The sequence below is a fragment of the Solenopsis invicta genome, chromosome 5 (assembly GCF_016802725.1).
Source record: "Solenopsis invicta isolate M01_SB chromosome 5, UNIL_Sinv_3.0, whole genome shotgun sequence".
Classification (NCBI taxonomy): Eukaryota; Metazoa; Arthropoda; class Insecta; order Hymenoptera; family Formicidae; genus Solenopsis; species Solenopsis invicta.
In genome coordinates, this window is record NC_052668.1 from 8,648,668 (window position 1) to 8,672,450 (window position 23,783).

At 39.3% G+C, this 23,783-nt stretch overlaps 2 protein-coding genes and 1 long non-coding RNA gene across 3 annotated transcripts; all 3 read left to right on the plus strand.

Moving 5' to 3' along the window:
- Positions 1 to 3,164: 3,164 nt before the first annotated feature.
- LOC120357924 lies at positions 3,165 to 9,988 on the plus strand. Its single transcript, XR_005574926.1, has 2 exons — positions 3,165 to 4,508; positions 4,867 to 9,988. It is a non-coding gene; the product is annotated as an uncharacterized LOC120357924 (long non-coding RNA).
- Positions 9,989 to 20,515: 10,527 nt separating this feature from the next.
- On the plus strand, positions 20,516 to 21,265 carry LOC120357763. Its single transcript, XM_039449237.1, has one exon. The coding sequence runs from the start codon at positions 20,516 to 20,518 to the stop codon at positions 21,263 to 21,265; it is 750 nt and encodes a 249-aa protein (XP_039305171.1).
- Positions 21,262 to 23,568, plus strand: LOC120357764. The gene has a single exon (XM_039449238.1). The coding sequence runs from the start codon at positions 21,262 to 21,264 to the stop codon at positions 23,566 to 23,568; it is 2,307 nt and encodes a 768-aa protein (XP_039305172.1).
- Positions 23,569 to 23,783: the final 215 nt, after the last annotated feature.

The following is a 23,783-nucleotide window of genomic DNA, read 5'->3' on the forward strand; positions in this document are numbered from 1 at the left end:
ATACACATCTAAAATTGGGATATAAAACATCTTACAGACTACTTAAGTTATGATGTTTTAAAGATGCCTTATATTTCGATTTTAAACTTGTATTGCCTGAGATTGCCATTAAATTGTTAACTTACAATTATCACACTTCACATACTGTGTTATAATGTTATTAATTTATTCCAGAAATACATTGACATTAAAAAATAAATCTATTTTAGTATATATAGTTGTATATTGAAAATCATATATAGGATTTATCTGAATTGTAAAAGTAGTTTACAAAATATTGTAACGTCTCTTGTTGTCGTTTAAATTCAGCCCTCCTATACAATCCTCAAAATGGCTGATAGTCACATGATCAAGGACCATTGACATCAAAGAAGCCGACAGCTACTGTCGCTGCTGTATATACTGTGCAAGGACTTTGATTCTGTCCATGGGAAAATTTTCCAAATTGAGAAGTCACCACTTTCTACATACTCGCAGTTTATGATTAATGAAACGACTAGCTTATTGATCGTTACGTTAATTATGAACTGTAAGTATGTAGAAAGATAGCAATTTCTCAGTTTAAAAAATTTTCCCATGGACAGAATCAAACACGCTGGGTGTACACCCAAGGACGACCAATAAGCTCTAGTCGTTTCATTAATTATGAACTATAAGTATGTAGAAATATAGCGACTTCTCAGTTTGGAAAATTTCCCCATGTCATGGACAGAATCAAAGTCCTTGGGTGTACACTAGCGGTTATTATTGCCTTCCTTCTATATCGATCGCACATGCGCTTATATAAAATATGTTACATACATTATATAAAAAGATAGGAGGAATGGATTGCACGGGAAAGGCATTAATGACCGGTAGCAGAGAGGAATCTGAAAGCGAACACGTTTCGATTTTAGATGAGACGTTCCAAGATCCATTTTCACGTCGGTAGTGTCCATTTCTTTGTGGTCCTCAGCGGTGCTATGCGTTAATTAGATAAAAACGGCTATTGTCCATCTTTATCTAACTAATGCATAGCGCTGTTGATACCACGAAGAAATGGACCTTACCGATGTGAAAATGGACCTTGGAATGTCTCACAAAAAATCAAAGCGTCTCCGCTCTCCTCTGCCGGTAGAGTACAATGTGCATAAGATATATATATATATATATATATATATATATATAAAACACAAAATTGTTATTTATTATGTAGAGAGAGAAAGAAAAAGAGAGAGGGGGGGAGGGAGGGAGGGAGAGAGAGCGGTCATCCGGCCGTTTTTGTAGGCCGTTACACTAGCGTCACCAACATCTATTTTTGCGTACAAAACTATAAATCACATCAATTTTGCAACACTGCCGATAAAAAAGGTTTAAGTCCCTATTAAAATCATATAGGAAGTATCCTCACTATGTGATTCTATCATGGGTTTAAATAATTTTTATCAGCAATGTCACAAAATTGATGTGATTTATAGTTCCATACGCAAAAATGAACGTCGATGACGCTAATGTAATGGTCCCACGAAAAAGGCCGGGATGGCCGCTTTCAGACTTCTCTTTGATATAAGCATTGTAAATATGAAAGTGAGTCAAATATAAACTGGGTTGTTTTTTACAACTTTATTGGTAACAGATAAAATTACAAAAACATTACATTATTTTTCTACATAGTTTCCTTCAACGGAAATGCATTTTCTCCACCAGATAGGTAGCTTCTTCATCCCTTCATCAAAAAAGGAAGAAAGGCGTCCCAACAGCCAATTGCGCACGTACTGCTCAACCGCTGCATCGTCGTTAAATCTTCCCCCTCTCCTAAACCCTTTTCAGGGGTCCAAACATATGAAAGTCACATGGGGATAAATCGGGACTGTGAAGAGGGTGTTCAAGAAGTGTCCAGTACATTTCTTCGAATTTATCATGGGTTAAGACTGCTGTATGCGGCCGCGCGTTGTCATGGGGAAAAAGAAGGTTACGAATGCGTTGTCGGCGTGAAAAAATTGTGTGAGTCTCCTAGTACTTATGCCCACCTTCGATGAGATTTCAACAACAGTTAGGCGCCGTTCATCCTCTACAAGTTTGCGAACGGCCTGAATGTTCTCGGTGACATTCGATCGTGGACGACGTTCGTGACTTTTGTTTTTCACAGCATCATGACCACTACGAAATTTTTTTATCCAATCAAACACTTGGATTCTTGAAAGGGCATCATCTCCAAACTCTGCTTGGAGTCTGGTCAAAATTTCAGTTGGTTTGACGCCTTTGTTGGCAAGAAATCGGATAATAATGCATTGCGCAACAGTCGTAGGTACCTCTTGTTCAATCATAATGCAACTGACAAGAAAAAAGCAACTGAGAAATGTTGTGGACGGTCGTTCCCTTCCACACACTTCTTCCTAATTGCTAGAAGCGCTCCAGCTCGGTTCTTTCTGAGTCCGCAGGTAAAAAATCCGCTTTATATTTGACTCACCTTCGTAAATTAAAAAATGTTTCATTAAGTCAATTGTTATCAATGTTTTTAAAATTTTATTGATTACAAAAAATTAATAGATTTTATAATCGGCTATAACAATCTCAGATCAGACTCCAAATTGACAACACCCAATATGATCTTTGTGACATCTAATAAAGAATTGTTAATATAACAAATATTACAACAACTTAACAAAAGTTTTAACAATTAATGGATAATTAAGTACGAGAAAAACATTGATCTACTAAATCAAATAATTTTTTGCACATTAGACTTCTCAGAATACTTGCTGACTGACCATGACTTACAAGAAGATGCTACGAATTATAAAACACGAAATCAGATAAACCATAGTTTTTTCGAAAAGGGGGATTGAGGGTATAAAAAGTGTCAAAGGGTTTGAATGCATGGGCTTTCGTTTCAGAGAAATTTGCATGTAAAGTTTGGCATTCATTGCGCGGTACGTTAAGTACTATTACGCGGTAGGTTGAAGCATGAAGCGCAATGGCTGAGGAGACTAAGGCGCGCCCCTTTTATTTTGCCTAGGCGGCTGCGTGAAGAGATGTGTTTAAAACCTCGCAGTGTCAATTTTTTTCAATAATAGCTACATTTATCAATTGTAATTCATTTTTATTATTTTTAGCAAAATATGAATCGTTATATATTATTTTTTACATGAAACAAGTTGTAATAATCAGAAAGTTTGCATATTTATTCAAGTTTATTTATTTATTTTCATTCATTATACAATTCTGACATTGCTGTACAATGTTGTAGATGAAAATTTACATAAAAGCATTGAAAATATTTGTGTATGTATATCGTTTTGAGGCACGAGACCCAAATAAAATGAATCTTGTATCTGCGTTAGAAAAAATTCTGAATCAGATATTTGTTCTCATGTCAGCACATGCGCAAAGATCACAACTTGAAAAATCCATTAGGATTACGCGTAAAAAACGTAAAAAAATAAATTAAATAAATATCGAAATTTTTAGTAAGGTAAATCAATTATGTTTTCCTGTAAAAATACATAATATTAAATGTTTTTGTAAAATACGTTAGTCTTTTACACAATATTCATGGTGTACAGTCAATTTGTGTTTTCAATTCTTTTACGTAAATTTTTACCCACAACATTATACAGCAATGTCAGAATTTTATTATGAATAAAAATAAATAAATAAACTTGAATAAATATGCAAACTTTCTGATTATTACATTTCATGTAACAAATAACATCATGTTATTACGTTTCATGTAACAAATAACATATAACAATTAATATTTTGCTATTAGAGATTGCTAAAAAATTAATTACAATTATAAATGTAGCTATTATAGAAAAAAAAAAGAATTGGCACTGCGAGTTTTTAAACACCTCTCTTCATGCGGTCGCCAAGGACAAAATAAAAAGCGCGTGCTTTAGTCTCTTCAGCCACTGCACTTCATACTTTAACCTCCTTTATCGGGTCAAAAAAATCGATATTTTGGAAATAGTCTTAATCAATTGTTACACTATTCAAGAATATTCCCTGAAAATTTCAAGTTGATATCTGCAGTATTTACAAAGTTACGAAGTTAAAGCGGACGGGTCGGGTGACGAGTTCAGACGGGCCTAGCGACCCTCGGGGGGTCGCATTTATACCTACGTTCTCAGAGCGTGTTTATACTACGTTCGAAAAGTCTTTTGGAAAGGTGTTTAGGCGGTCACACACAGAATGCAAATGAAAGTTTTAATTCTACCATTTGGCGTTTATTACCTAAACACATTCACAGTGGAAAAAAAATCGTCTGCATTGCTGCATCGATATTTAACGAAGGCTACAATGCAGTGTTAATGAACAAGTTGGATATCGAAATTGGGATCCAGGCACACAATTTTGCCATAACAAAGGACGAGAAGCGAATAAACAGACAGAACCGCCAAAGCTATAGCAGCTCAAAAGAGGCAAGAACGGCTCGTAGGATGGAGATGATGGCTCAAAATGAGTTCTACGAGGAAGCGGAGGGGCTACTTTATGCAACTGGAATCGCTGATTAGCGTGAGACTGCTGTAAGTTGTAAATATATAGTATTTTTATGCATCTAAAACTTTAAACGCGTTTTTCTCGAAACACGTTTTTTCGATTTTGTGTACACGATTAAAAAAAATCTACTGAACCAATTTAGCTTTATGACCTCTCATTTTAAAGATAATTAAATTCTCTTCGGTGTGACATTAGTTGTTTTTTGAAAAAAAAATTTTTTCATATTTTTTTCGTATTTTAAAATCGATTTTTTTAACGAAAAACGCACTTTCAATTTTAAACTGTGTAAAAACATGCAATTGCAACTTTTTCTTTAAAAAATCGAAATGTCACATAGAAGCTAGTATCATAAACATTACAAAAAATTTTGGTTTTTTGTTTCAGATCAAAGTGAAGGACGCTACAATGTATACAGCGGAAACACTCCATAATCGAAGCGATATTAATATGGCGTTTGTTTTACTTATAGTAAATATCTTTTTTTTTCTTTTAAAAAAATTCCTGTGTACTCTTCGATTGTGTATTAGAATGTCATAAAAATTTCAAAACGTTTCAAGTTATTATATCCGAGAAAAAAATTCGTGAATATCATGTATTTTTCGACCGTGTAAAGAAGATTTCACCCTTAACCTACCGCGCAATTGTACTTAACGTACCGCGCAGCAAATGCCAAACTTTACATGCAAATTTCTCTGAAACAAAGGCCCATGCACTCAAACGCTCTGACACTTTTTATACCCTCGACCCCCCTTCCCCCTTCGAAAAAATTATGGCTCATCTGATTTCGTATTTTTTAATTCATAGCACCTCCTTCTTAGTTTACACCGAACATTTAATTCATATTAAATTTGTTATTTGCTACACTAAGCTGGATTCGTTGGTTAAACGTCTACGAAGTTCAATTCAGGTTTACGTTAAAGTTAAAAGATTTATGTCCGTGCGTGCTTCCTATAATCCGCGAAGACACTGAGACTTTATTAATCAAAATACTGGAAGATTCTGCACAAGCAGACACTGGCCTAATTTACACCGTTAAATCGATTGGTACGCGCATCAAGTTTGTGTAGATTAAGCATTTGATACACTCTATTTATACCAATCCATCTTAAAATAGATTAGATTAGTTTTTTAATCCAGATTAGATTAGATTTTTAATCCAAATAAGTTCTTGTTGATTTTAGAGTGTAATGGTATGTAAATGTTCAACGATTTATGATTAGACATACGTTCGTGTTTTACTATTATATCTTTGTCTATCTACTGTCCAATTCGTACCCTTTTTATGTGACAATTTTGTTTTTGAGATATGAATCTTCTAACTTCAACATGAACGTGAACTGAACTATCGTATGTATTCAACCGGTGAATCCAACTTACAAGGAAAGCGACAGAGGTATCCTCATCCAATTTTGACGAGCTTTTAATATGTTGTAGTACAGATAAAAATAAAGGACACGTATTTTTTTATACATGCCCGTTTTCACTTTTAGGGGATAAACACCCTTTTAAAGAAAATCGGTTTTTTTTTTTAAGCGTATATCTTCGAAACTATAAGGGTTGGATTACAATAACTGTAACCGTAATAAATTGGTCAATCATAGTCGATTTATAGAAAAATATTCGACTGTGATTGGTTAATTTTTTTGGTAACAGTTTGTTTCATCCCCTAAAAGTGAAAACGAGCACGTATAAAAAAATACGTGTTCTTTATTTTTATCCATACTACAACATATTAAAAGCTCATCAAAATCGGAGAGAGACACCTCTGCCGCTTTTGTTGTTAGTGCAGCAAATAACGAATTTAAAACAAAACAAGTGTGTACAGCAAAGATTTTTTCATACGTGTGATGGTCTGATACTCGTTGAATAATGAAAGAAAAGTAAATTCTAAGTATACGAAGATGTCACAGATTCGGTAAAGAGTTTGTTTGCGAAAAAAATAATATGCTATGTAATTATTAGGACCTTAACTTAGTTTCTGCCCGCAAATGTTAGATGACGATGTAATCAGTTCTAGCAGTCATTACTAATGCATGTAGTACTTTTTTCTTAGTTTTGACATTTTTTGATAACATTCAGTCAGCATACACAATTATTTGCGTAAACAACAATTTTTTTGCTTTAAAAAATGGAATGCGATAAAGTGTTTTTTTGACATGTGCTTTTGTACTACTTTGATTTTAAAAAAAGTGTAGCAGAAATTCATCGATTACTTCAAGAAGATTATGGTGATTATCTTCATCGCATACAACATGTAAAGAGTGGTATAGATAATTCAAAAGTAATGATTTTGATGTCAATGACAAACCACGCTCAGCCAAAAAAATTTGAATTGCTAACATTATTGCATGAAAACTCAGCTCGAACGTTAGAAGAACTTGAAAACGAGCTAGGAGTTACTAAAGCAGCTGTTTCCAAACGTTTATACGCCATGGAAAAGATCCAAAAGGAAGGAAAATGGGTACCACATGAATTGTCTGAAAGTGCCATTCACAACCGTTTCAGTATCACGGTTTCCTTGCTTTCCAGGCAAAAAAGAAGAGTTTTTTGTGGCGTATTGTGATTGGCGATAAAAAGTAGATCTACTACGACAATCCCAAGTGGAAGAAATCATAGGTAGATCCAGGACAGGACGGGATCCGATAGCGCACGGTGCGATAGCCCACCAACCAATCATCTTGACTTATTTGACCCAACCAATGAAAAAATTTTAGGCATCTGCCGCTGTGAGTGGTGGTGTGCTATTGGGATCCCCTCCCCCCCAGAACAACCATCAACATCGCAGCCAAAACGGAACATTCACAGTTATAAGGTAATGCTTTGCATTTAGTGGGATCAACAAGGAGTGCTGTACTATAAGCTGCTGAATCCGAACGAAACTGTTACTGCCAATGTCTATAAACATCAATTGAACAAATTGAATGATGAGTTGTTGCGAAAAAAGCCAGCAACAGCGAGTAACAGGCGCAAAGTTATTCTCTTTCGCGATAATGCTCGGCCACACACTGGAAAAATCATCAACAAAACACTGACGCAGTTCAAATGGGAAACTCTTCCTCACTCAACGTACTCATCAGACATAGTCTTCTGATTATCATTTGTTCAGATCGATGCAGCACGGCTTGAGTGGTATATGCTTTTTTCCAACAAATGCTTTTTCTCAGCCTTTTTTGGACGAAAACTAAGTCAAGGTTCTAATACTTACAGTTACTTGTTTATAGTTTATATTAATCGATACTGAGACAGGCCAAATTAAATAAGTCTATGCGTTTGTCATTTAAAGATTGCATTTTATCATTAGTTTACAATTGCGAATAATATGTATAATTGTTAGCAATAAGAACTGACTATGCTTTCGAGCTTTTAATGATTTATTTTATATCAATTTTTTAAAACCAATTATTTTTTTTAACATTGCCCATTCCTAATCACAATGATCCCTAATCATAAATATAATGATTATGCAGAAAACAGTATGTATATATTAACTTTTATTCAATGACCCCAGCAAATGAGAAATAATTAGATTGAATAAATCCGTATGAATCAAGTTTTTGAAACGCCGAAAAAGGTATTGAATTTCATAAAAACTAAACACATTGAATCCGTTTCCCACACCTTTATAGAAATAAACTATTAGATAACTATTAATAAAACTATTCCTTGTCGTAGCTTTTTCGCGAATTATTGGCAAGAATTATTAGTTTAATAGCAAAACTATTCCAGATAACTATTGGATTTAACTATTGAAGGAAGGATTATTTGAGCTCAATATTCACTACATCATTACAAAGTGACTATTGTAGTGATTATTGGGCTCAAAAATTTACATACATATGTATGTTATTTTACATATTAAAATTTATTTTTGACTTATTTTATATAGGTTTGCATAGAAATATTTTTTGTATATCTTATAATATTATATATTTTATTAAAAAATTCTGTAAAAAGTAAAATATAGAAAAAAGTATATAATATGTCAACCAATTATTTAGTGTTATTACTTTGCGTGCTTTATTAATAAAATTACTATTATTATTTTAGGCTGTATAGTAACAATTAGATTTTTTTATTGGGGAAGGGGGGGCTGATTGGCTCTTGAGGTTCTGGTTCTTGGCCTGTTATAAGAGGCCGGTTTTACTAGGCGGCTGTCTCCTCGGTTGCTACCGATTTCGTATCCTGGGCTGTCGTCAATTTTCCTTTCCCGCAGTCACTCGACCTAGTAAATGGTAAGTCATGTGCGGGACCCTGGTTCTTGTTGCTGGATCTTGGTGCTGGTGACTGTGGATATTGCGTCCCCCGTGTGACTCGAGCAGGGTACGTCTGAGTTGCCTGCGTTGTATGAGTAGGCTTTCTTGGTGAGGTATGGCCGGCACGTCGGTATGCCAAGGTGACACCGGGCGTTTCTTGCGAGAGTCGCCATCAACCAGGAACACCGACGGTGATCGAGTTTGTCATAGTAGCGGCAGTTAAATCTGCTAAAACCTCCAAGTGATGGTAGACTCTTTTGAACTCGATCTCAGGACGGAGTAAGACTCGACGTTGAGGGAGCTCTTGCTTTTGGGTTTATTGGCAGAACTAGGCTCGATGCCGTGCTAAAAGGGGGCCTCTACGCTGAAGAAGCAAGACTCGACTTTTGCGGAAGGAGGTGTTCTCAAAGAACGAGACTCGAATCGGGGGATTACGATTTCTTTATGGTGCCTGGATATCGGCCGTGCTGGCCGGCAGAGCTTGCACGGGAAAACCTCTTCAGGTAAAGTCGGAAAGTTAGCTTTGAGTGCTTACTGCTTTGATCGTGGTGAGCAAAGGCTGATTTTTCTCGGCTCGCGGAGCCCCTTATATTCTCTTTCTGTTCTCACTCGACTCCCGAGTACGGACGCCACGTAGCGGTGGCGCCGCGGAACTAGTCGGAGCACGCAAGAGTAAGTAGTGGCGGCTGGGCGAGTGCACCGTCAGGAGCGTACTTGTGGACGCTACAATTATACTGATAATTATTTTACCAACAATGATAGAAATAATTTTTGTTAATACTTTGACTACTTAAGACATTAATTTTTGGTTTAAAAAACAGTTTCAAATAGTCATTGTAATGTCAATGAATAAAAAATTTTATTTTGAGTATTAATTTTTTGAATGTGTTGCGAGTGGCGAAGACCACTGTTGACTTAATGTAACAATTAATTATCATAATAAAAAAGTGGCCTATATTACACAATCAATATCGGTAACGTTAACACAGCGACACGGTGACCGATATTGGGAACACCGAGCAGCAACCCCTTTAGGAGAAGCTGCAAATTCAGCAAAACCAAGTCGGCCAGAGCTCTGATAAAAAGAAAGCCGCTGAAGGATGAAGCGGACTCAGTTACCAGACACGCTGGAGTATTGCGTTGCGCTCGAATATAGTAAAATCGCTATTGTTGTAAAACGCGCTAACTTTAATAGGAGAGAAGTAAGCGAGAAATATTGTAAACCAGAACAAATAAAGCTTTATTAACAACAATAACCCGAAGTTGTGAGTGTCAACCTTTCTCGACCAACTTGAGCCAGGATCAACTTCTTCAAATACCCTCACAACAAATATTTATTAAATTAAATGTGAGAAGGTTCTCAAAGAAATACAATCACTGATGAGAGTTTGCACTTTAAAACGCTGTAACGATATATGGCAGTTTATAAAAATATTTATAGAAACGATCGCATAAGAGTTTGATTTATAAAATTCACACACTGAATAGGACCAAGGTATGCTTATTTCGTCACGTTGATCACAAGTATGCAAAGTCTGGTCGACAATTACACACAAATAACTTGTGGCATTCCAAAATATAAATTTGATTAATTAATCGCGTCGCACGAAAAAATTATAATTACTTAACATTTCTGTGTCCGACTTCTTGGGGCGAGTGCGACTACATGAATTGATATTTTCTGCGTAACGTGTATCGCGTTTTGTATCGAAACCAATCAGAGGTGTTCCGCGTTTTCTGTTGCGCAAAATTTAATGTCTTAATGCACATGGTACATGAAACGGCAGCAGCGTATCGCATTTAACCAATAATATTTTTTTATTCTGTTAAAACCTTTCAGAAATGCTAAATGTTACAGTTAATTTGTTACGCAAATATTGTGTTTATGTTAACGATGAGGTTTGAATATCACGTACAAATATGTTTATACTTGACATGTTTGATACCATTTGATACCTGATTACATTGAAGCTAAAATAAATTCGGCATTGCTAATAAGTATTATTGCTCTTCAAAAGAAAACAATAAATAAAACAGATAAAATATCATTTATAAAATTAAAGTTAATTTGCAATATAAAACAAAACAAAACATATCTTTTAATATATTACTAATGTATTATTAAACTGTTGAATTTAGTACTTTTACACATACATCTTAAACTTTCTTTAATATATACGAGAATTACATATATTGAGATCATAGTTTTGTTATATGTTCACTACTTTAGTAGATATAAATATCACTTTTTATCTTTAGAAGTTTATATATTCTCTTTTTATCTTAATTTTAAACTTAATAATATTTCTCTTAATTGAAATTAATAACATATTAAAATATGAAAAAAGAACATTGTATTTAAATATGAAAAAGAATATAATAATATCTTTGAACACAAACAACGGCTTTTATATTAAACTTTTTGTTTTTATCTTATGTTTAAATCCTTATATATTCTTTTTTTTTTTATACGGAGGGGAAATGCGTTTAAGCATACCCCAGGCTTCGGGGAAAAGCCCGGGGTTATGCGGGACTTGCCCCAATCGACGACGTGTCGACGGAGGTATACCCGCTAAAACCTGTCCTGCCCTTCTTTAATAACTTAGACAATAAAGTTCTGCTGTAATGTCCTTTGTAATTTAATATTTTCTGTTTATAACTCAACTTGCTTTTTTGTCTTCAAATTTTACTGCTGTAGTTATTTGAAGAAATTTAATTTTCAACATAATTCTTTTTTGATACGGCAAACGGCGTAAATCTTCTACTAAAGTTTTCAAATAATCATCAATAGCATCACTATCTACAACAGGCATCTTTGAAATATCCATTATAGGATTTTGAAACAAGAGTTTCAAAATGCTATAATGGATATTTCAAAGATGCCTGTTGTAGATAGTGATGTTGAAAGGTTTTTTCTCTCTTTCGTTCAATAAGCAAATTGAATTAACATTAGAAAAAATAAAAAAATAATACTCAAATCTAATATGCATATAACTAAACATATATACTTTTTTAGTTAGTGCAGTAGATGTTGAGGCTAATTATGAAACTTCGGAGCTTCGAACTGAAGTTGATGCTTCATCTCTTCAACATCTGACATATCTGAGAAGTTATTACTTTGTTGCTTTTGTTCTTCTTGTACAGTTTCAGTTGTTTGCGGCAATGTGCTTACTGTTCTATAAAATATTAATTATGTTATGTATTATGTAAATGTGTTGTTATGTCTGGCGTTAAAAAAAAAATTTTTTTTCTCACGCCATCCAATAATATTTTTTAATAAAAACATTTCTGAACAACCGCATTAATTTTTAATTTATTTTCGAATCAATAAAACTTTTTCATTAATAATATTAATATTAAATTGCTAAATTTTGAATTGCGAATCAATTATTTAAACAATTCATTGTCTCAGACCCATCTGGTCAGAATATATTGTAGAATTTAGAAATTTAAAAGAATTTTCTTCACCGGGGGGCAAGCGACGCGCCTGCCCGCTGGCGCGCGGCAGTCTTTTGTACCTCGCCTCACGCGAACGTTTACAAGAGTAGGGGCTGACGTTGGCTGCGAGGGCACATTGCGACAAAATTTTCAAACCCAGAAACACCCTCGCCTACAACAGAGAGTATAAAAGGAGCGTGAGCGGAGCATTTTGCGAACAGATCGCTCTGGACAGTCGAAGTACGCGCTTACCAAGCAACGTAAGACTGCCAGAGGGATAGCAACGAAGGTTTAATTTCACAAACGGAGTAGCTGAGGAATACCATCAGGATGTCTCCTTCCTTCACTTCTCCTCCTTCGTAGGTCATGCAAGTTAAACCACACCGAGCATACGCTTGAGCGCGGCCTCGGCCAAACCTACGCTCTTTCCTTCTTCGTTTTCCTTTCCCCAGGTATAGGGGTTGGTCGCGGCAAAGCTTTTGCTTGCGTTGCGCCTTCTCCCGACACCTACTTTTCCCTCCCCCTCTTTCAAAATTTCCGCTCACTTATCCTCATCCTCATTTTTACCTCTCACTCCCTTCTTATCCACATTTTTCATCTTTTGCCCCCCCCCTCCAAAAATTTTTTCCCTCACCATAAAAAAAATTTTCTCGGGTTGCACGCACCAAGCTCACACTTGTGTGCTGCCTTCTCCGTCGCCTTTTTCCTTTCTGAAGAGTTAAAAGAGTTGCGCGCGGCAAAGCTCACCACTGTGCTTCACCTCTTCGTGACATATTTCCTAACCTCATTTCCTTTTTATCATCCTTAATTTCTACAGACATCCTGGAATATTCTCTGACGCTCCAGTTATCAAACTTAAAATTAAATTAAAAATGTTTAATTTTAAGTCAAATTCAAAATCAAATTAAATTCACTAATTAAATATTCAATTCTTGATTAATCTTTTATTTAAATAATTCTTTATTAAAAACTCCCGCTGTTCCTAGTACTGTAATTTATCGCTTATATAAGCTTTGCTAAATACGAACACTTGCACACGCATTCTCTCTCTTTAATCATTTTATACAAAAACTGGTAAGAATTTATTTTTAATTTCTTTATCATTAAGATTGAAATTTTTTTATTAATAATCAAAATGGCAACCTTCCAAAAAGTAACATGGCCAAGAAAACCAATCGTGGCAAGGATGGAGGCCGCAGATGATTTGTGCGTGCTCTCCGTAGAAAACTAAATTCAATTCGTGAATTTGATCCATCTGAGTACTAGCCAGAACTACCTCCTATCATGCTTCCACCAGAAGAGATTACTTCCTCAACAATCAAGAATCTTCCTCTTTCTCCACGCAATATAAAGAAAGAAATTTTATAGTTTAGGAGGAAAGCTGCTAGACCCACACTGGAGTATATTCCTACGAGAAAACCCACCCGGCTTATAAATCCTTTAATTTACACGAAAAAACCGATTACACGTGAAAAACACCATAAGTAATATGAAATATTACTCCAAACTTTATAATTCAAAAAACCCCTATTGGGTTCAAGATTGTTAATTTTTGATTTGATATTAATTAATACATACACACACACACACACACACACACACACGCGCGCGCGCGCGCGCGCGCGCGCACGCACACACACACATATAGTGACGTGATGTGACGTCCTGTTCGATCGCTCGTCACAAGGATTGTAAGGTCCGGTCGGAGAGCGCACGCTGCGGTTCTACGTCCTCTCAGCTCGAAGAAGGACGTATCGGCGCGTGCGCTAATAATTTCGCGTCTTTATTTTGTGTATGTGTAATCATCCATAAAATTTTAGCGACGTTTTGCGGGTTGACAAATGGCAAATACCAATTCTATATCAACGATGTCTCACTCCGCCAGAGGACTACAAGAAGAAAGACGTAACGCCATTTCGGAAGTAAAGGATCGTGCGCAGGATTGCAGTAGCGCGCACGACAGGTGATCTCAATTCGATGAACGAATTTATTTTCGACCGTCGCATCCGTACGCAACAGTAAAGCCGCTGAATATTGCAGGACCCAAAAGAGGGACGATCGGACGAAAGGAACGTCGACACTCTACACTGACCATTGCGTGGGAGACCCCGACAAAGAAGCTGCGAGGAGATGATTGTGACTTGGTCCCGAGTACGGAGGCAGCAGACCACGAAGAGTTCGCCAGGCTGGCTGTCCGACGTTGGGAAAACCACGGGAAAAATCGCGAGCTGCCCAAAGACGCCGACCTGCCTCGGATTATGCGCCGAAGAGCGCCAATCTGATTACAGGATCGCTAGGACCGCATGAGGGTAAGGCGGAGTCAATGTGAAGCGAGACGAATCCCCGTGCGTGGGGCTAGAGATCTTACGTGCCGCCTGCCGAATTTCCTCGCGCTATCGATCACTTTGCTGTGAATCGAGTGCCGGACGAGCCGCGAGGACGAGAGCTGCTATAACAAAGCTAGAAGAGCCAAATTGCGAGCAAGAAATAACTCAGCGTGCCTCGGTGAGATAAACTACCCTGTAAAGCCACCGATTTCGCCGATTGGATGAGTCGCGCGCGCGGTAGGCGTAATTTCAGTCCGCGTTTGCTGTGAGATCTTCCACCGAAATTGCAACATGCATGTGATCACGTGCTGTCCGTGTGCTCTGCCGTCGTACGCTCCATCTGATTAAGTCGCGGATTAATTTTTTTGTTCCGTTTAACGAGAGCGTCGCCGACGCCACAGCCAAGTCGCGTTAATTATCTATAATACTCGTGAGCTTTATTCTTAGTAGTGTTGAGTGTTGTCTCTGTTTGGCGATTGTGTAGTTCCGATTGCCATCCTTTCGGTTGAATCACTACGGTATCCTTGTGTGGAATGAAAGCGCGCGTGTAGAAAGTATTGAGTGTGCACGGCGTATATTGTCCGTTCTGTGAGCTTGTACCGACAACCGCGTGGTATTTTCCGGCCGCGCCCGTGTAACGAAAAAACGTTCCGAAAACTGTGATTTAATGTTTGAGATCGGAAGAAATATATTTGTTAATTTTCTAGTTAATTGATATGTTCTTTCTAAGCTTCTTCGCTCTCTTCTATCTTCCCACCCGCAACGAACCACCTCCTCTGTCAATTCCGTGACTGAGTCGCCGGTTAAGAAAGCCTGTCATTGCCCATGACGCAATAAAATCTTTCCGCGTTCGATGGCAAAAAAAATCTAAAGACCGGTAATCTTGTTGCGTAAGTGCGGTACGCTTGCTCGTGCCTGGTGCCCAATTTATTGTTTAATTTTGCACATAAAATATGAACGAGATCTGCAAACTATTTTGTCTCGTCTAATTACCGTCACGGGTAATCATATAGTTGCATCATGCTTGTAAGTGCGGTCGCAAATTTGGCGCCCAACGTGGGGCGCCCAGAAACGTTAGAATGTAAGAATTCTATAATTATCAAAGTTACGTGTTTTGAGAGCGAGAGAACTTCTGCAGGTTTGTCTATTGATTTATTAAACTTTTGAATTATTGTCTATATGTTTGATTTATGTCTCTCTGGTAATTTTTATTGTTGTAATTTTTGTTGTTGCTAATCATTTTTCTTTCAGCAGTATGCATGATAATTTTCGTGTACTGATTTCGTGAATTTGTATGGTCCTGGAATTTTGAGTTTTTGCGTCAATATTTTTGTGCGACGTTGCTTGTTGTCGTCTGGGCTGTGCGTGCGCTCCGACCTTGCGGCTATCTCTCTCGCGCTCATATACGCGACGCCGGTGTTTACGTTTTCGAGAGCATCTTCGTAATTGTCTTCGCCGTTCTAGTTTATTGAAAGTTTGGTAAACCTTTACAAAAGGGGAGCAGCCTCTAACGACCTTGACTTTTGATGTGTTATCAAGGAAAGAATATTGAACAACTTTTCCTTATAAACTAATTGGCGCTCTCGTACAGTTTTCAAGATATACTTGTTAAAAAAAAAAACAATTTTTTTTATTATTTCAGAAAATATTCATTTTAAACATAAAGCTCGTAATAAACTTTATAAGAAAGATGATGTACATATTTTACCTAACTTTAATACTTCAGTTGTTATAGTAGAAAAACTGTTTTAAAATTATTTTTTTTTAATTTATAACAGTTTTGCGTGAAAAGTAATGCCTAGGCGGGAGAGAGGCGGAGCTCCTCACCGTATTTTTTCTAACCTAACCTAATCTAACTCCGTCCCAGTCGGTCTACTAATGACGGGGTGGGCCAACAGGCTCAAATTATAAGTTATATATATGTGGATATATACAACTCATTATCTGAGCTTGATAACCTACCTTGTCATTAGTGGACCGACTGAGACAACGTTAGGTTAGGTTAGGTTAACCGGTAATCTTATTGCGTAAGAGTGGCACGCTCGTTCGTGCCTGGTGTCCAATTTATTGTTTAATTTTGCGCATTAAATGTGAACGAGATCTGCGAGCCATTTTGTCTCGTTTAATTACCGTCGGGTTACGGGTAATCACATAGTTGCACCATGCTCGTGAGTGCGATCGCAATATGTGTACACACACACACACACACACACACACACACACACGCGCGCGCGCGCGCACGCACACACACACACACACACACACACAAATATTATTGTTATAGGTTCCATTAATTTCATTTTGTTTTATATCCATTCTTTTCCAATATAATAATACAATTATAATCATTTATATTTTTGATTTCATTTATTTTCTTCTAAATAAATTTAAAGAATTATTTTTATATATAATCATGTCCTTTCAATCATTTAAACCCAATTCGACGCCACCGCTCCCATTCATGCTTCCTAATTTAAACGAATAATAATAACAATAATATATCTCTTAAAAATACTTAATAATCATCGATAATAAAATATAATTAAATATTCTAAACTAATAAAATAATAATTTTTGTCTTGGAAAGAGTTCCGGACTGGTAACAACAGCCCACACATATTTAAATATAATAACTAATAAAAATAATAAATAAAGTATAAAAACCCATATCCGACCCACGCTCGGACGTCACAGTGTGTACAATTTTGTATAACAGTACATACGGTATAGACTGAAATATGTCGTCCAAAGGTCTTATTATCAGGGACCCTGTCCAAAATAAAATTTTGGTCCGATTACGGTTATGGTCAGAGATTATATTCAATTTTCGATTTTGATTTCGGTCTTGTTACTGATAACGGTTATGACCACCGTTTGGATTTCGATCTTTTACGGTTACAGATGTACAATTATCTATTGTAAAATTTAATAATGTATAAAAATAATAATGTATAAAAATAATACAAATATAAATATCATATTATAAAAAATTTCTGTTTATTTTAAACAACACTTGTTTAATATAAAAGTGTTTAAAAATTATTGGAGGTTCCGAGTTTTTCAAAATCTCTTTTTTTTATTTTTTTTTTAATCCAATTATTTCATTTCTTACATTTTACAATGTATAAAAATAAAATTATATTCTTTGCAATTATTGCACTATTTAATACAAATATCTTTGTATTATAACTATTGCGGTACATAAATAACCCCATGAGGAGTAATCACAGTCTTATCGTTACACGACTCCATCATAATTTTGAGATCATTACATAATAAATATCCAATGACCTGTAATTCGCCAGCAAGAAGCTACGAAATAATCAGAGTTATAACTACTAACACCTGCTAATCTGAAAAAAAAGTAATAATAAATACACTTTATTCCAACTATTTAAGAGTATAAATTGCATACCTATATTTTCTCTCGAAATGCAGAACAACAGGGAAATCGCTTAAAGTACATTGTATTCCAGCACTCATTTGAATTTGTAGCCTTATATCAGGTTTAATGAAAATGTGAAAATTAGTTTGATTAATCTCAGTAGCGATTCCATAACAGTCTTTTTGATGATATTTAATATTTTCAATAGGTGAATTAAAGTGTATAGCTTTCTCCAACGCCCCGAATCCATTTCTCTCGATTGTTTTATGATTCACCTAAAGTAGGGTAAATGCACCTATTATTGTGGCGTTTTCTGAAAAACCCAACTTTAATGCATCGTAAATAAAAATAAAAAATAAAAAATTTAAACTTTTTTTCTTAACGTTTATAAAAGAACTAAAAGAATATATAAATCCATCTATTATTAACAAAATGCAATTTTATTAATATTAAAATTAATAAAAACAAAATACGCTTGTTACCGTGGTCATGTATGAATTATCGTGTACTCATTTCCACGGATTTACCAATTACCGTGTCCTAAATACCGTTGATAAAAAAAATGCTGATTGGTTCTCACGCTGCTTACTTCATGAGCTACTATCATTGTAGAGATCGCGTTTTGACAGTTATCAAGAATTATGTGTGTATCGAGTAAATTTGTAATTTATAATATCAAAAGCTGTGTATCAGGCGCGTAGCGTGAAAAAATGATGAAATGATAGTGAACTAAATACTTATGTTTCAAGTCATTCGCACTTTCACTAAAACGTCAATACCGCGGTAATACCAACAAGATGCTCATTGCATCTAATTTCATGGGTAAATTTGATTTATTTATTAAACGTATTTATATTTCCATCTTTATTTAATTTTAATTTATTCTACTATTGATTAGATTAAATGTGAAATAATTTTTTTCTATAGGTACTCTTTTTTTAACGAGCTATTATCTATTTTCCAAAAACCACAGTAGTAGGGCAAGCCACGATAATAGGTGCACTTACCCTAATGGAATTTTCTTTGGTTCATAATTTCAAGTGGGATTATTACATTTGTATGATTTAAATATACTCGGTTCGGAATAAAATAATTCAGTTTAAATTATCCCAATACTATTTTTTGCATTTAAAAAATATAACTCGAGTGAAAATTTTTGTTTCTGTTTGTTGTACAATTAGGTAAAATTTTTTCAGAATCAAGAATCGTCTGAAAAAAATATTGTTTGTTGGTCCTTTTTTCATAAAACTATTAACCAATTGCAATATTTTGTTGGTTGAATGGCTGAACAATAAATTAAATCATCTAGTGCACTGAAGTGAAATATTTGAATTAATGTACCGAATCCACATATATTTTGAACAAATATTGTTTTATTTTCAAATTTTACTGATTTTGATTTTAAATCATTTGGCAGCAAAAATTCTTTTCTCTGCAGCCTCTTCATTTGGTTAATAATTTTTATTTCTGAATATGGTTTAAAATAATGACTTATTGATGGTGCTTGAGGCTTGTCATCATTATTTATAGTTATGTTTTTGTCTTTTTTTTTGTCATCATCTGATCTGTTGTTTCCCTCAGTTGTTACTCATTTAGATTCATTTTTGCATACGAATAGTCGGGTAATGGTGTACTTGAAAAAATAGACATCATACAAAGTGGTAAAGAGATGTCATCAACAAAGAACAACTGATCTTGAGTATTACGCTTATCCAGAAGTAGATCAACATCAATGAACTGTAGCATATTTTTGCTTTCTAAATTTAACATTTTAGAAATAAATATCTGATTTTGTAAATCTTCAGTTCTAGCTTCAAATTCAATATCATCTTCTTTATTTGATGATTGTTGGTAGATGATTGTGCGGGATCGCACCCAACTATGTTTGAAAGCCGAATTGTTTGCTCTCGCGCCGCGACCAAGCCAGCAGCGGCGTGACAACGCGTGAACGGCAGCGGGAGAGAGCGTGATCTCCGGTGTTTGCGCGAGCTTCTAGAAGGAATTCGGGATCGCCGTTGCTGACTAAGCATAAGCAAGAGAAGTCGAAAAACAGCTTTGACGACGACGGATTCCTCTACAAGCATTCCTTGCGCACATTATAAATAGGCGGTTCAGTGCCATTAAGGGCACTTGGTTCGAGACTGTACTCGCGTTCGGTGCGTCGTCGACGTTTTATGAAGGCCTCAATAAAGAACTAAATTCAAGTCAAGCAGTATTCAGTTCGCCTTATCTCACTACTCAGCGTGCCGTTGCAGTGCCGAAATATTTGGCTCATTTTCTGGTCCTTAGAGCCGGATCGTGCGTCGCGGCCGGTGCATATCTGCCTACATTTTCCTCTCGCGGAGTAAACGTGCCAGTGCTGTAGTGAGTGGTGGAGCCCGACCTCCAAATTATCCGAATGAGGCGTTATTGGAGCAGCAATCTGAGCTCCGCGGACGCATCTCTCGCGTCGTCACAAACCTCAAGAAGACCGGTGTCGCGAACCTGACCGTCGACCACGTCCAACCTTGGCCATTTTGGAAAAGCGATGGGCAAAGTTCGAGGAGAACCACGATAAGCTCGGGCTTGCTCACGGGAAGGAGTTAAGGAAAACCGAGTACTATACGAGCGACCATGCCGAAGAGGTGGAGATGCTCTACACCAGCCAACGAGCTGCATTAATGGACTTGGGGCGGTCGTTGAAGGCAAAGACCGAAGGAAATGTCTCGACGACGGTCAGGGCCGAAAGCACGCAGCAAGCCCCGCTTCCTCGGCTCGAGCTTCCAACGTTCTCCGGCAGGTTCGAGAACTGGCCGGTATTCCGTGATCTGTTCGACTCCATCGTCGGTCAGGATCCGCATTTGTCCGACGTCCAAAGGCTCCACTATCTAAAGACGAGGGTCAAGGGAGGAGCGGAACAGCTTCTGAGGGGCTTGCCCTCAACGGACGCGAATTATGAACGCGCGTGGTCAACCTTGAAAGGTCACTATGAGAAAAAAAGGTTGTTAGTCAAGGCTTACTTGTCCGCGATTACATCGTTGCCAAAAATGAAAGCGGACTGCGTAGCCGACCTGCGACGGATCTACCACGGCATGGTAGCATCCACCCAAGCTTTAGAAGGTATCGGTGAACCCGTTTCCAATACCACTCACTTGCTCGTGCATCTCATGGTGGAGTTGCTCGACGCGGGTACAAGACGCGAGTGGGAAAATTCCATCGCGAAAAAAAGCGACCCGCCGTCGTTTGACGAGTTCAAGGACTTCCTCGAGGAACAGCTTGTGACGCACGAGTCGCTGCTGTCTGTCAAGGGGGACTCCTCCTCGGGAAGATCCACACCGGGAGGCAGAGCGAAGGCTCCGAGCGCAGCTGTGTGGTGTGCAAGCAGAATCACTTCATTATGAACTGCGAGAAGTTTCGTCGGAAACCTGCAAAGGAGCGGTTGGAGGTGGTGATAGCCAATCGCCTGTGCATCAACTGCATGGGACGACATCAGATGAGCGCGTGCTCTTCGCCGAAGGCGTGTGCTAGGTGCGCCGCGCGCCACAACACACTCCTGCATGACGCGTACGAGGCGGCTCCGGGAGCCGTTGTTGCATCTTCGCCGTCGGTGCATGCCGCGCAGCACCCTCACTTCGAGCCCCCGCAGATGCTTCTCGCCACCGCGCGCGTTCTGGTGACGGATCGATTCGGAACTTTACACGCGGTTCGAGCCCTCATGGATCCGGGATCAGAGACTTCGTTGATCACGGAATCGCTGGCCCAACGCCTGCAACTGCCGCGGACACCGGCGTCCGTGGCAATTTACGGAGTGGGCGGGTTGAGGTCGGGTGTGTCGCGGGGACGAATCGCGATGAATCTGACCTCGCGCAATGGAAACGCGGTATTTGCCATCTCCGCCTTGGTGATGCCAAGACTCTCGATTTACGGTGGTTCCGTGGAAGCTAACTCCAGCGGATGGTCGCACATCCGCGGCCTTGATCTCGCTGACCCTGACTTCAGTTCTACGGACCCAGTCGAGCTGCTACTCGGTGTCGACGTCTACGCCAAGGTGGCACGACCAGGCATGCGGCTGGGAGGTGATGAGGAACCAATTGCGCAGCAGACCGCTCTGGGATGGATCATCATGGGTCCGGTAAGCACTTGTCAGGTGACCACAGCCTTGACTTCGTTGCAGTGCTCCGCTGTTGACGATTTGAACGCATTGGTGCGTCGATTTTGGGAACTGGAGGAGCCGCCGCGGGCGACACTCCCCCTGTCTCCGGGCGACGCGGCTTGCGAGGAGCATTACTTACGGTCGCATTCACGGGACGCCTCGGGACGTTACGTCGTCCGACTCGCGACTCGTTCGGCTCTGCCGGACTTACGTGACACGCGACTCACCGCGCTGCGAGTGTTGCAGGCGAACGAGCACCGCTTCCGGATGGAAGTCGCTCTTCGCGACGCGTACTCACAATTCATGACCGAGTACCTCGAGCTTGGCCACATGACGCCGGAGTCTTTCTTACCGGCGGACTGTTCACGCGCCTGTTACCTGCCCCATCACGGAGTATGGAAGGGCGGCGGCGAGGAGGCTAGGATCCGTGTCGTGTTCAACGGTTCTTCACGGACATCCTCTGGTGCCTCCTTAAATGGCGAACTTCTTGCAGGGCCGAATTTGTTGCTGACGCTCTGCGACGTGATAATGCGCTGGCGTAAACACCAGTTTGTTCTCGCTGCGGACATCGAAAAGATGTACCGGCAGATTTGGGTGCATCCGGAGGACCGTGACCTTCAACGGATTTACTGGAGGATAGGCAGCCGAGTCCAGGAGTTCCACCTTAACACGGTTACTTACGGCCTGGCCAGTGCACCCTACTTGGCTGTTCGAACGTTGCGTCAGCTTGCCGAGGACGAGGGTGAACGCTTTCCTCGAGCCGCTGAGGTCCTGCGGCGGGACACCTATGTGGACGATGTACTGTCTGGGGCTTCATCTCAGCTCGAGACCTGCGAGCTGCTCGAGCAGCTGACTCAGTTGTGCTTGGCGGGCGGCTTCCGCTTGCGCAAGTGGGTCGCCAACCATGAAGACCTGCTGCGCGACATCCCCGCTGAGCACCGGTCGTCGCTGCCGTCGACGGTCGCGTTGACGTCGGAAGAGCACGACGTCCTGGGGATACGTTGGCTTCCCGCTGAGGACAGCTTTGCTCCAACTGTCAAGACAGTGGAGCTGGTCACCAAGCGCACGGTGTTGAGGCAAACCGCGCGTCTCTTCGACCCGCTGGGCTGGCTCGCCCCGGTCGTAATAAATGCTAAACTTCTCATTCAGGCGGCCTGGCTACGGCGACTTGACTGGGATGCTCCCCTTGCTGCGGAAGACGTGGAGTGCTGGCGACGGTTGCGGACGGAGCTGCCCGTCCTGGAAGAGATCCGCATCCCGCGCTGGTCACGTGCGGATTCTCCGCTTATTGAGATGCACGGTTTTGCCGATGCGTCGGAACGCGCCTACGAAGCGGTTTTATACCTCCGCACAATCGCGGACGGCAGAGCGTGGCTGACGCTGCTGATCGCCAAGACGCGAGTCGCGCCGCTTAGACAGGTCTCCCTTCCGCGACTGGAGCTTTGCGCGGCTGCTCTGTTGGCTCGGATCGCGGCTCACACCGCTTCCGTCCTAGCACTAGATGGAGCGGCGATTCACCTTTGGACGGACTCCACAGTCGTTCTGGGATGACTTCAGGGACATCCCACGCGATGGATAACCTTCGTGGCAAACAGGGTCGCCGAGGTTCAAGGAGCACTGTCGGACGCGCATTGGCATCACGTGCCGGGGCGGATCAATCCGGCCGATTGTGCGTCACGGGGAATGTCACCCCTGGAGCTGCGAGCGCACGAGCTCTGGTGGCGAGGACCTCAGTACCTGTGGGCGAGCTCTACGGCTTGGCCGGC

Bases quoted from the DNA above. Each gene is read 5' to 3' on its own strand.
- LOC120357763 (XM_039449237.1), top strand. From the start codon at position 20,516: ATGCTCTACACCAGCCAACGAGCTGCATTAATGGACTTGGGGCGGTCG.
- LOC120357764 (XM_039449238.1), top strand. From the start codon at position 21,262: ATGAACTGCGAGAAGTTTCGTCGGAAACCTGCAAAGGAGCGGTTGGAG.